At 28.6% G+C, this 14,514-nt stretch overlaps 1 protein-coding gene across 1 annotated transcript; it reads left to right on the forward strand.

The window, feature by feature from the left end:
* The first annotated feature begins 244 nt into the window (after positions 1 to 244).
* On the forward strand, positions 245 to 8,439 carry LOC119687832 (A-kinase anchor protein 10, mitochondrial). The gene is made up of 3 exons (XM_038102347.1): positions 245 to 278; positions 506 to 766; positions 6,284 to 8,439. The coding sequence occupies exons 1-3, from the start codon at positions 251 to 253 to the stop codon at positions 8,221 to 8,223; spliced, it is 2,229 nt and encodes a 742-aa protein (XP_037958275.1). The 5' UTR covers positions 245 to 250; the 3' UTR covers positions 8,224 to 8,439.
* The last annotated feature ends 6,075 nt before the right edge of the window (positions 8,440 to 14,514 follow it).

The raw sequence follows: 14,514 nt of genomic DNA on the forward strand, positions 1-14,514 counted from the left end.
CTGAACATATTACAATCGATTGCATGTTATCGATTTATTATCACCACTATGACGATTTGCAACTTGACAGTCAACAAAAGCTAACAACAGATTATAAATGAAAAGACTACGGAAGCGGCGAGTGGTGTCGTTGTCGCTATGGTGAGAAAGTGTACGTTAATTTCGCACTGTTCAATAAAATAGCAATATTAACTATAAATGCGTGAATAAAAATAAATAAATAAAAAAACACAGCTAATGCAACGCGGCAATGTTAAAATTATTTAAAAGACAAAAAAGTAAGTAACAGAAAATAATTCTTTGGTAAAAAAAAAACAAATTTTGGTGAAAGAAGTGGCAGCGCAAACGACAGCAAGAAAATAACACAAAAAAAAAAATAGTGCCACGATTGTCAGCTAAATTGGTGTCAATAAAAAATAAATAATCACAAAAAATTAGTGTAAATTATAGTATATTTTTGAACGACTATTTGTGTATACAACATTATTTGAACAATTTATTTTAGGTCGTCGTATAAGCAGCAGCAGCAGCATCGATGGCACAAACTGCGACGTTGGCTACAATAACAATGACAACTGCACAAACAACAACAAACGACATTCTTTACGCTCGACATCAAGTTTCTGTGATGAAGTGCTGGAGGAGTTAGCTGGACATGCAGCCGATGAACAACAGCAAACCTGTGATGAGGATGTGGCGAGCATCGGTGGTGGGCTGAGTTTGGGCAGTGGCAGCATTTGCACGAACCACTGCAATGCGGATGAAGGTAAGGTTTAATTTTACTTAAATTCGATTATTGTTAATTAAACTCAATTAAACGCAATTCATGAGGGAAAAACAATTGTATGGAACGGAAACAGCAAAAAATTCCCACAGGTGGTTAAATGGTTATGAGACGCCGACGTCGACAGTGAATGGTGAACATATCACTTGAATGTGATTGAAATTCTAAATTTAATAATTTTGGGAATTTTCCGTTTGCTGAAATGTGAAGTGCATTTAAATAGTATAAATGCAGTTCAGTGGATGTGGCGGGGGGAATGCAAATTTTATTAAAAGTGCGTAGTTTGTTTTAGAACATTTCGAACACGTTTCATTTATGTAAATTAGATACGCAATGGAACTACTTTTTAACTGGAAGTCTCAGATTCAGTTCTAAAGTTTAACGTTAATTGCTAAGAATACTTATATTAATGTATTTTCTTTTGTTGTTTTAACAACAACAAAAAATATTAACTTTTGCTGCAACTTATTTACAATATGAACGACTGTTAATGATATCAGTGAACGCAAGGGAAGTGTCCTGTCAAGGAAGGACGAGCGCTGGTTATGAATTTCATCATTAACATCAACTTTTGCTTAGTTAGCTCTATTCCCTATTATTTTGTGTTCTTTTCTCTTGCAGTTTTCCAATTTAAACACTGGTTGATCCCCTTTTATAACCTTTTACCTAGACATCCTCTATTTTTCTGATATTAGTGGTATGTAGGCTATAATTATTTTCTGTTCTGTTTTTCTCCTCTGAAATTTAAAACATGGCCGATTCATTTCAATATCAAAGCTTTGAAGAATATAGCAATATCTTCATCCCTGAGTTAAGGCCAATAGTTCTGATTTATTTTTAACGCATTTACGTTTTCTTATTGTGATGTAAGAAATCAGCTGATCCGTTACACTTTGTGGAAAACACTATATTGTTGTTGTCGGAACCCGCTGGAAAATACTTGCAGATTGCCTTTGAAGGTGGTGTAACTACAAGTGTCACCCGGACGGAGACCCAGCTGTTCTTGGACCCCATAAAAATCACTATATTCGTTTATTCGTGCTAAAGTAGAAATAAGGGAAACGTAAAAACGAATTGAGTTTTGGTGTGATATAAATATAGGAGGTGTTATATTAGCTGAAAGAAACAATGACCAATAACATTGCATTCCTATTGCAATGAAGCCCACATTAGTGAGGTCAAATACAAACATGCACTAATAGCCTTTCCCACAGATACAGTATCCTCTTCTTGACAAGGGTCGCACTACTACAAAGTTCTTAATAGGCCTTGGAAAGAACGACCTTAATTGCCAATGTGTGTTCTAACTGCAGCTCTACCCTCTATGATGTCGCTTATTTGTTTGTATGTCTCAATGCACACACGAAATGTAGTTTCATCTCATTAAATTGTTTTGACCCATGTTGATTTCAATTAAAATCGAATCCATCTACAATCTGTGTTTCCCTTTCCTCTTACATATCATTAATTACCCATATCCTAATTATTAAAATCAGAAACAGAAGTGGTTCACAAGATGTACGTGGGGTGTTGAGACTACTATTCAGTTAAGGCTAGTTAATATAACCACCTGGTTAGATGTTAAAAGTTTCGTAGTCGACAGTAGTCAGGATATATACATTGTATGTGTATCCTATTAAAGAAGTCTTCTCCAACAGGATCTCTGTGAGTAAGTGAACATAAAGATATAGTTTACGAAATTATTGAAAATATGGCACTTTGTGTGTAGTGGAAATTGAAGAAAAATCATTCTAAAAACTGGTCTTTTTAAGAGAAACGAATGAAGAAGAAGTTTGATCTTATTAAATCTTCATCTAGCTTAATCTTCTATATTTACTTGGTACTGCAACCCCAAACAATGTCAAAACTCAACAGAAGTTTAAATTATGAATATATGAAATAATACTAAAAAAACAAAAATAAAAAGATAAAAGAGATAAGAAGAATAATAAAGCTTACTTTGATATATAGTGATCTATATAATATAAACTATCTCACGGTGTACGGCGAGATAGTTAAAAATGGTCAGTGAATGAAATTTAATAGCTATGGATACATAGCTTGTAGTTTGTCCACTGAAGTTTGTGGCCCCTACTAAAAACAAAAAGATCGTAGTGGACCTTGATGAAGAAAAGATTGAGAACCATTTATATAAAGAATTTAAAATCTGAAAATGCGGATTTACAGTAATATATATTATAAAGTCTCAGTACATTGATTAAGTATATTTATTTATGCTTTATACATATACTCTTATTATTATTGTCACATCTAATGAATTTCTACAAAAGAATTCAAAGTTCAATATATTCATAGTTCATAATAATAGCTTTCTCGCAGTCATTACCTTAGCCGGCATGGTATACATATTCCATTCTTCTGCAGACTGTTAATAATTTTTAAAGCGATCAATTAATTCTTTTTTAAATATTTTATTTTCAACAAAACCAATTAACTCTTTCTTCGATATTCTTTAGCACAAATTTCAACATTCTTCAGGTTATGAAAAGGTAAAAATTATAATGAAAAAGATTGTCTATTAAAACCTAATGAAGTTCAATCAACTTTAAGAAGAAAGCTTAGCTTACCTTACCTTTAGACTTTATTATTCTTCTTTAATTCTATTGAATAAAATGTGGACTGAGGTTTGTTTATTTTCTTGCTGTAGTAAAATTGTTGTTTACGAAACATTTTATTAATAATATTAAATGATTCAATTTTTTATTGGTGCTTATGACTAATACATTTAGAAAAAAATCGTGCACAAAACGTGAATTGTTAAATGAACACAAAACAAACTAAATAAATGTAGTTAAAATAAGTCGACTTTAATATGCCCTATAATTAATCAAAGTCATACGTAGATTTTTTTTTGTTTATTGTTTAATTGCTTATTGTTTAATTGCTTATTTATTTAATGAATCATGTACGTACCCAGATGTGAAATTATGGGGAAAAGCGCTGATATATGCTGTGTTAACAGATAAAGTTATATATCATACATGCAGCCTCATATTGCCTTCTTGAAAAGAAAGAGAAGATATTGTTACTTTCATACCCCCGTAAATTGAGTATAATCTTTAAAAATTTAACAATAAGTTGAAAAAATTTAATTAGAAAAAGTGCAGTTCATATCTTTAAAAACACAAAGTGATTAGTATGTTCAGTAGAGAAGTTGACTTAACAATTGTGACATTTAATTGCACAATTAATCGGTATAAAACCGATTTGAATTTCTCATCTCCGAACTGTATCCGAACCAGTGCTAAATCAGTTCGAGTTTCCCAACTCTGAACTATATCCGGATATTCGATATAACTATATCGATTTACCCATCTTTGAACCAGTGCAAAACTGTTTGTACTTTCCCACCTCCGAACCAGTGCAAAATCAGTTAGATTTTCTCAAATCTAAATCGTATCATTGAACTTATCAAATTAACTAGATAAATCTGCTTCTGAATTACTTAAGAAATCACTGATGAAATTGAGCTATTACAGGACTGAAAGTCCTAAACAGAAATTCATCTGAGTGCTATTACTTTTAACGTTTCAACCGTATATCAATATATACTTTAACTTTATTTGAGTGCCATATAAATTAAGTTAGAATGATGACACGGTCTTGGACAGTTTCAGCGCGATTGATCACATATAAGACCTCATTCAATTTGGCAATGATAATATTATTTATTGTGACTGCTGGTCAAATATCTCAATAACGTTGTGTCTTTGTCAATTTGACAACCGATTGACAACCGAATAGCAGTAGATGTTACTTTGAATTAGCGGATGCTTTAATTGGGCTTACGTTTAAACTAATAATTCTATATATATTTATGACTTTTAATTTTTAAAATTTTTTTGGATTCATAATATTGAATATTTCAATTGCTATATTGATTGGAAAGATATAGAAATGATTTTTTTTTAAAGATTTGTTTTAATGTATTTTATTATTTATATTAGATATTATTTTTAGAAATATTATTTTGCCATTTATTATATTTAAAAAGTTTAAATTGTATCAAGTGTAGGGAACATCAAGAATAATTTTAAATGTGTCATTCGACTTTTGTTATCATATTAAATATGCCATTTTTCATGGAAATTATTACAAAATATTATTCTTAATTAAAAATTAAATATTTGAAATAGTTAAAAAAAATAACTGCTTCCTAACATTTTATATAGAAAATATTTTATTTAGTACCGGATATTCCGTTCTAGCAGTCCAGAAATAAATTAATTTATACTAGTATATGTATATATACAAAAATCTTTTTATCTGATCTTTTTATCCGCCTTTTAAATACCTTGGGTGAGCGATTAAGATAATTTTCATATTGAAACATCCAAAAAGGAGGCATTTTTTATGGAATGAATAAAAACATAACGACAGAAAGAAAAAACATTTGTTTTTAAAGTGTTATTTATGCTATAAATCGGTTCAAGTTCTTATCCAGAAAATCATTCCTATACTATGGTACTCCTATCATAATGCTTGCTCGAACCTTTTGTAAATTAAGAATAAAGATATTCGCCTCTTGGCTTTCTTTGAAATTCAATCTGGTTGGCTTATATAAACCAACCAGATTGATATTGAATTCATCAGAATACAAAGGCATCGACATTTGCAAAGTGTAGGATGGACGGTTATTAGAGCATAACGTGATAAACTCTTTATAGTCACTTGCTTTCATAGCTGATTTACTTGCCATTAAAGCCAAATATCGGTCGCCTCCACTATTTTTAACCGAGTCATTTGTAAGTTTGTGATTAAGAGATTGAGACCTCTTTGTCTAGGTATAAAACTTTTTTCATCTAAACGAACCAGATTGAATTTCGATTCATCACAAAGGTATCAGCATATATGAAGGGGACACAAAAGGATTAACATATGTAATGCGTAGGATGGGTTTTATGCATTAGCTATCAGTCGACATTTTGACAGAGTGCTCATTAATTCGTGTAAATGCCATTCACAATTGTTGTCAAATGTTATTCTATTTTCACTACTTTACTTTACTACTCTGCTCTTTTATTAAATACACACTCGCGAAAATCAACTATATAACTTGCACTTTTGGAATGAATCATAATGAGGTAAAATATATACAACAACTATCCGCCTTTCATATCAAAGTTGCTGAGGTATGTAGTTATGTCGGCTCATGATCTTCTATAAAAAATCATAGTGAGGTTGGATATCGACAATAACTATCCGTCTTTCATAGCAAAATTGTTTAGGTATGTAGACTCGGGGTCTTCTAAAAATAATTTTAGTGAGGTTTGGATATCGACAAGAACTGTTCGCTTTTTATACTGAATTAGCCTATTTGATTTCGTATTTAGGGGGAGCTGGATGTCTTCACTTGTATCCGGGTTTTATTGATATTAAAAGTATTTCGGTTCTCTTCTTTCTATCCAGTACAATTCAAAATTTTTTATTTCTTAATCATTTTCATATTAATAATCCTTTCTTTTCTCTCATTTTCAGATATTTTCAAATATCAGTCTCGCTTATCGATATCTCTGGAATCTATAGTCAATGATCAAAAATGTCTTAGTTATTTTGTCCAATATTTAGAAACTAAAAACGCATTATCATTGATAAAATTCTATTTGGACACTGAGAATTTCAAAACAGCCGCCTTAGCACAGTTGGAGAAGTCACAAGACAACAGCGAAAAACACAAATGCCAACAACAGGACGAACCGAGTTCATCATTGGAACATACGCCAACTAAAGTATACACAAACTGTGACCATGACAATGTGACCTGTGTATGCAGTACGTTAAAGAATACTGACGAAACGGAGGATACTGAGCAGGAGGAGGAGGAGCAAAATAATGTACCTGAATTGAAAACGCTTTATGATTTGTCGATGCGTAAACCTTTAACAGATGACGAGAAGAGTCAGATCTACGCTGAGACAAACAAACAAATCTCGAAAAGCACAAATCAAAAATTTAATTCCACTTCGGAATTATCACTTTGCAGTGAAAGTACAACTACAACGGAACCAGATCTCAGTACTAGCTTAGCAACTTCAAGGATAAGCGCAGCTAGCACTAAAGATGCAATAGTAATTTATCAAAAATATTTAATCGCGAACGCAGTGCTATTTGTTAGTCTTCCAGTGGCGTTACTGTCGCAAATATCATTGCTCTTATGCAAACGACCCGACGATAAAGCCACTGTTAGCACAGATGAAATCGATGCTAACACAAGCGAAACAGCAGCGGCGATATCAACCTGTTGCTTCGATGAAGCACAACAGTACGTGCTGCACCAATTGGACCGTGACTACTCCAATGACTTTCTGCAAAGCACTTTTTATTGTAAATATTGTATTGAACTAATTGAGGGCACAACTATAGATAAGTATGATGGAAAGTTGACAATATATGATATACTCTACAGTGAAGTGGCGCTCTTCTTTTTTATGGAGTATTTGGAACAGCGTGGTGAACGTGATTGTCTGGACTTTTGGACAACGGCCATAAATTTTCGCAAAAGTTACAGTAATCCAACGATAATAACTGCAGTGGGAACAAAAAATGAAAGTGAAATACAAGCAGATGCTATGATTATCTACGAGAGGTTCTTCTCGTTACAGTCTGAATGCCGTCTCTGGCTATCAGATAAGTTGCGTAGCTGGGTTGAAGAGCGTATATGTGCGGAGGGTTATGTGGCTTACTGCTTTGATCTACCTTTGCAAATTACAGCGAGGTATTTGGAACAGAAGTATTTCAGTGATTTTTTAAACTCGCAGCTTTTCGAAAATTATGTTAACGAACTTAAAACTAAAATACACGAAGACTCAACCACAGGCAATTTAGCAAATGGTTTGGCAAATAGTACGTTGGACTCTGTTTCTGAAACTGTTGCAAGTGCGAGTGCAAGTGTAAATTCTGGTGCCGGTGCGATATTACTTCACAAATTAAGTTTACGTCGTACGAATAGCAAGACCCAAAATTGTCATCGTAAAGCATTGTCGGATTGCACAAATGAAAGTACACGCGAATTATTTAAACATATTTCACAACAGAATACACTCCTGGCGATGGACTCCACACATCTAAAGCATCTGCAAGCAACTGGTACGAACTTAAGTATCGATGCACGCCATTTGACGAATCCGAATCTTCTATGGCATCGTAGTACAGCTCAAGAAGGTGGCCTTAAATTTGGTAGCGTCAATGCGTTGGGACGCTATGAGCGGGATTTCGAGGAGCCATATGGCAGCAATAACAAGTATAATTGGTCTTTGGCGAAAGGTGGTACTAAAATAAAAAACGCAATGCGCAAATTGGTCAATCTGCCAGAGGAAAAGGTGCAGGAGGAGATAGCATGGCAAGTCGCTGAGATGATTGTAAAAGATGTGACAAGTGTGACGCTTAGCAAAGAAAATGCAACCAAAATATGGCCGTAGTATGTTTCCTCATGTAATTTAATTTGGTTGTGCAAAATTTGAACTGTAAGTGAAAAACGTGAACAAAGACCTTCTCTTTCAAGGAATTTTATTTTTTATTTTACTTATAATCTCTGAACCATTAAGTACAGATTATTTATGTTGCTTTTTCAACATAAGCAATTTTTATTTTTAGTAATTCCTAATTTACTAAATTGTTTCTCATACATAAAGTGATTCTTAATATACAACAAAAAAAAAATGAAAATTCTGAATATTAAATGTTCATAAAGTTATTAACTTTTTTTAATCTCAATCTTGAAACGAAGCTCATATATTTTGTGTAATTTATTTGAATTTATTAATTTTATTTATTAAAGTATTTATATAAAAAATTTATATATATGATTTAATTAGAATTGCACAATTATAATATATAAAAGTGTGCAATTAAAGCTATTTGGATAAGACAATACATTGACTAAAATGCTGAACATATTAACGATTGCCCGGTTATAAGAAGTTATTCGACTCATGACAATCAGAAATAATCTTCTAATATTAATTTCATACCATTAAAACTATTGTTGGGTCAAAGCCCTCTGTATAATTTCTCTCCATACTGATCAATCCTTTGTTTTGAAATCATAGTATTTAGCGATCTTCTGTTTCAAGTTATTTTCTACTACGTCTAACCAGTGGTTATTGGGGTAATTTCTTGCTTCAAACCCGTATAGGCATTTTTTACGACACCACATTGTCATTATCACACGTATAATGTTTTTAACCCATCTTAAATATTAGGATCTCATACAACGTATAACCGTCTTATGCTTGAAGGAAGGTTTTTATTAATCTCCATGTTATAACGGATTAAATATTTTTTTCATAATCTTTTTCTTAAAGGTTAGTAAAAGTTTGCAACCTGCAGAACATATAATCCACAACTTACAACCATAGTTAAGAATTGGATGGGTTTACACCTGCCTTTTGGTTGACCAGTTTTATAAGCTCAACAGGGAATTTTTTTCTGTATACACCTCCATATAATATCCGATCAAATATTTTTTCTTAATTGTTTTCTTAAAGGTTAATAAGAGTTTGCAATCTGCAACACATAGAATCCACAACTTACAAAAATAGTTAAGAATTGGATGGGTTTACACCTGTCTTTTGGTTGACCAGTTTTACAAGCTCAACAGGGAATTTTTTTCTGTATACACCTCCATATAATAACGAATCAAATATATTTCTATTAATCTTTTTCTTAAAGGTTAACAAAAGTTGCAATGGCCAGCATGGGATGGATGTATAACTCTTTGTGGTTAACTAGTTCTACGAGCGTAAAGTAGATTCTTCATGAACCTATATATAGTTCTAATATGATCCGACCATATATTTTCTCTGAATTAGACTAAGTCTTTTACTAAGAAGTTTATAAAATTCTAGCAATCATAGTTTAGAACGGAATAGATTGATATAGATTGATGAGGGAAAAGCATTTATTTCTTGCTTTAATTCGATCTTTTATTATACATATAGAGTGTTAACAGATTTAAACGGATTGTAACAGATTCAAACAATGATCTTCGAACACTTCTTTCTGATTCTGATTATAAAATATGGCTTTAGTCTGAAAGTTACTGTTAAACGGGTATTATTATGTATAAATATAGATTCGATTAAATCAGTGGATATCTTATGTATATATCTGAATTTTTCAAAACTTTGGGTTAGTGTGAAGTATTGATGTTTTATTAATTTGTGGATGTGGGTATCGTGTTTTTTCAATATATAAGTCCTTTAGCAAATTTAACAATTACTCTATATAAAATATTTCTTATGAGTGAGATCTGGCGATATTGAAATTTCTGAAAGTTTTGGTTCAGTGAGAAATAGTGGCCTCTCGTTAATTTGCCTTGCCAAAAACCCGTACTTCTATTGACTTACTATCTTTTAAGTGAATTTATCAATGTTTACATAGAAGACACTAAGGTAATATATGAGTTATACCACGCTTACATGACCTATATATTTATACAACATTTAAATTTTCATTGGTAAGAAGACATATACGTTAATTGTAAGCTATTTAGGTTCTTAAATTTCATGGATTTCTTATTTATGCTTTTCTAAATGAGCAGAGTTGTATTTTTTACCATTCAGTAGAATTAGATGGTCTCGTCCCTATGATCGTTTTTGGGCTCTTGTTTTGCTATTATCTCAAAATATATAGAAAGTGCAACTTCTATATTTTATATTCTAAAATATTTCTGAATACGTTTGAAGAAAATGTACTGTGGATGTTTTTATTGTTTGCATTTTAGTTTCATATTTATTGTCTGTGTGTGTTGTTAGAACACCTAAATTTATATTATTATTGAATATATTTATTTATTAAATATTTTTTATTATTTTTTTTTATATTTGCTTACATTTAAATACTCTATTTCAATGATAATCTGTTTTTTTGACTCTGTCAACGTATTAACTTTTAATAAATATAATTTTTAATAATTTGCAATTATATTTATACTGAACAAATGTACTTTTTTTTAAAAAAATTTCCTATATGACTCAAAGAAAATAATGTGTAGTCGAAAAAGTATTAAACCTCTGTATCTTACTATTACTACTTCAGTTCGCCTATATATTTTAGGCTTTCACGACAAATACTAATTAACCTTTCTTTACCGATTAAGAGATTTTTATTTTTTAAATAATGTTAAATATTATTAAATATTGTTAACTTGAACCATACATAGTCCATTGCATTTAAGCTAATTAGATTTATATTAAGCAATTAAGAAGAACTCATGGAGTTTTAATATGAAAAACTGCCCCATCAAATCGGTTTTTTATGATGTTTTTTTTTTTAATTTTAAAAGGGTATTAAGCATATTATATTTAATTTATGATTTTGCATGATACCAATTTATTTGAGCAAGTATTATATTGATTTAAATTTGGACTAATCTATTCAAAACTCGGAAAATGTACATTATATTATTCAAGAATTATAACATTTTTTTTTGTTTTAAAACAATTATTGGCAAAATGAAAAAAGGATTTACGTTTCTGATATCCAAAATAAAATAAACTAAAAATGTCCAATGAATAGAGTTTACTTTATCCAATTGTAAACATCGAGTGCAGAAAGAACATTTATTATAATAGTAGGTTCTAATTTTTAACCCATATATATCAGAGGCAGTGCTACAAATAAAACTCGCATTTTATTTTGTTGAATATTGTGGCAACACTTTTAAGTCAATATTATATAAATTTGTATTTTTCTAAATGCGCTATCGTTCATATAAAAACTGATGAGTCCACAAATCCACACATATATCTTCTCCTATATGAGTTTCTGGAGAGATAGCGCATATAACTATATGCATCACTATATAGTGATGTATTTTTGTTATTAATGAATTTAGATATTCATTATTATATCTTCTAACACTATAACTGTTCCGCTATTTTAACTTTAAAATACTCATTACTTTTCTGACTACACATTATATATAATAAATCTTTATAAGATACTTAATGTTATATTTAAAATTATTATAATAAATATAATAAATATAAATGATATATAATTAAAAGCAAAAATGATGCTCTCTTAATTCTGAATACCGCTCTCAACTACAGTTCTATGTAAAGGAATATGTATATCTATATATATAATTATAATTATTATTTTAACTGCTAATCTCTCTTTTTTCCTATACATTTTTTTTAATATAATAATTTTGTTTATTTTAATTTTTATTATATATATATATTACTCATCAATATCAGAATGTTGTATTTATAAAGTATTTATCAGCTAAGTTGTTATATGCTAAAGTGATGTCTAGCACTTTTAGAAATGTATGTATGAAATTGCTATATGTTATAAACGCAATAAATTAACTTTAAAATGCACAAAAAAAAAATAATAATAAAACTACGCTTTGCAATAGCACAAAAAATTAATTTTTTAGTCAATGAAGTATAAGAAATGTAAATCATGAATTATATATACATATATACATATATATATTTTAGATATAGAAATTTGAATTTATATAAAAGTTGAATTATTTTCATAATGATAGATAAACCATGTAAATTAATTTAACTGACATTATAACTAATATTTATTTTATATTATATAAATAATTGAAATTAAACAAAACTGCCAGAGAGGAATATACCGTATTCTTCTTTGTCTATTTTCCATATATATGTGTTTTTATATATGTACATATATATATTCTGATTCAGTTTTATAGAAAGTTTTTTATGAAAAGTAATTTTTATTTTTACAAGAATTAAACTTTATTATTTAATTATTATTGCAAAGCATTTAATATACAATTAAAATGAATTTTTTATTATTATATTGTAATTATTTATTTATTATATTAAATAAAATTGGTAATGTTATACTATATGCTATATAAAGTATATGAGTGATTTCAAAATTTACTTAAATTCGAATTTAAAAGTAGTTTTGATCATTTATACTGCAAACCAAATTTATAAAAGAAAATTACCAATTTTTTCAATTATAATTAAAAATACTTTTTTATTTTTTGAAACAGGCTAATCCAAATATTATTATTATAAATATTATAAAATAATATTTTAAAATAATTTTTTTCTGTACATCAATATTTCGACTATATTCCATAGTCGAATTCAGGGTACCCTGCACAATTTTTTTAAAAACTTATTTTAAAAAGTGTATTGTTTAAATAATTGCCAGTTTTAAAAACAAAATTATTAATACAATTGTTAGTCATTAAAGCAATAAATTATATTTATATATAATTATTATTACACCTATACCCCGCCTCGTACGATGACAAACTCGCTTAACGGTCCAACTGTATTTGTATATTATTTTGATTTTATTATTTCAATTTTATTTGTATTATATTATTTAATCAATCATATATGTGTAATATATATATTTATATATATTGTATTGAGCATTATAAAAATAAAAATATATTTTATAACTTCTCTATCAGTTGAATAAAATATATTATTTATTTTAATTTTTTGCACAGTTTATTTCTAATATAAACATTTTATATATTATACATAATATATATAATTGTTATTATATAATTAATTAAAATTATTTCAGTTCTAATTATTTTTTCTTTTGAAAAGTTTTATTTTTTTAATACATATCACATTGTATTAAAATTTGAGAAATTTTTTAATATTTATAAATAATATAAATATAATATAAATGTCAGAAAATTTGTAAAAAGTAATTAATTAATTAAAATTAATTCAGTTCTAATTATTTTTTCTTTTGAAAAGTTTTATTTTTTCAATACATAACACATTGTATTAAAATATTTTTTAATATTTATAAATAATATAATATAATATATATAATATAATATAATATAATATAATATAATATAATATAATATAAATGACAGAAAATTTGTAAAAGCAATTGAATTAATATTTTTCTTTTTCCTTTGTAAATTCCTGCTTTGAATCGGAATATATATATATATATATATATATATATATATATATATTTATGTAAGATATATATACACATAATGAAAAATTTAACTTCTAATTCTTTTATAATAACTAACATTCCAATTAAGTGTGCTCTAAAAATAAGTATATATTTTTTTTTGAAATTATAATTTCGATAATATACTTTATATATCTATAAAATTTATATACATGTGTAAATAATTGTTATTAATAGTAAAAAACAAAAACAAATCACTTATAAAAAATTTGTAATTTGTATACCAAGAACAAAAGTTTAAAAATTTATATTTAAATGTGTTTTGTAGTTTTTAAAAATTGTTATTAATAAACGTAAAAAGAAAAAATTATAACCAATAAGAGTTGTGTTTTTTATTATATTTAAATTAACAATTTGTTCCCGAAGAAAACTATTTGTTATTGGTATAATACACATGGACCTATATAACAGGAAATGTGAAAGGATTACAGCAAGCCTATATGGGGTACGCGACATAAGTAAGGAATAAAAGAGAAAAGGCAAGTTGTGTGGGAAATGGGAGAGATGTGTACAGCATTTCGAATGTAAATTAAAATTGATTGAATCCACTTTTAAATGCAATCAAGTTCAGACGTGCATTAACAGTATGGATCCGAAGAAATACTTGATGAGAGCACATAAATAAGGGCTGTAAGTGAAGACACTCAACACTTATAACGTGGGAATTCATCACAATAATATCAGAAAAAAAAATTTTTTACAATTAAGTAAGAATACAAAATATTATAAAAAGACCATCAGAAGTATAT

The sequence above is a fragment of the Teleopsis dalmanni genome, chromosome X, assembly GCF_002237135.1.
Source record: "Teleopsis dalmanni isolate 2A chromosome X, ASM223713v2, whole genome shotgun sequence".
Taxonomy (NCBI): domain Eukaryota; kingdom Metazoa; phylum Arthropoda; class Insecta; order Diptera; family Diopsidae; genus Teleopsis; species Teleopsis dalmanni.

Excerpts from the sequence above, each read along its gene's own strand:
- LOC119687832 (XM_038102347.1), top strand. The coding sequence starts at position 251 with ATGTTAAAATTATTTAAAAGACAAAAAA. Across the intron at positions 279-505 it reads ATTATTTAAAAGACAAAAAA|GTCGTCGTATAAGCAGCAGC; the intron begins GTAAGTAACAGA and ends AATTTATTTTAG. Across the intron at positions 767-6,283 it reads CCACTGCAATGCGGATGAAG|ATATTTTCAAATATCAGTCT; the intron begins GTAAGGTTTAAT and ends TCTCATTTTCAG.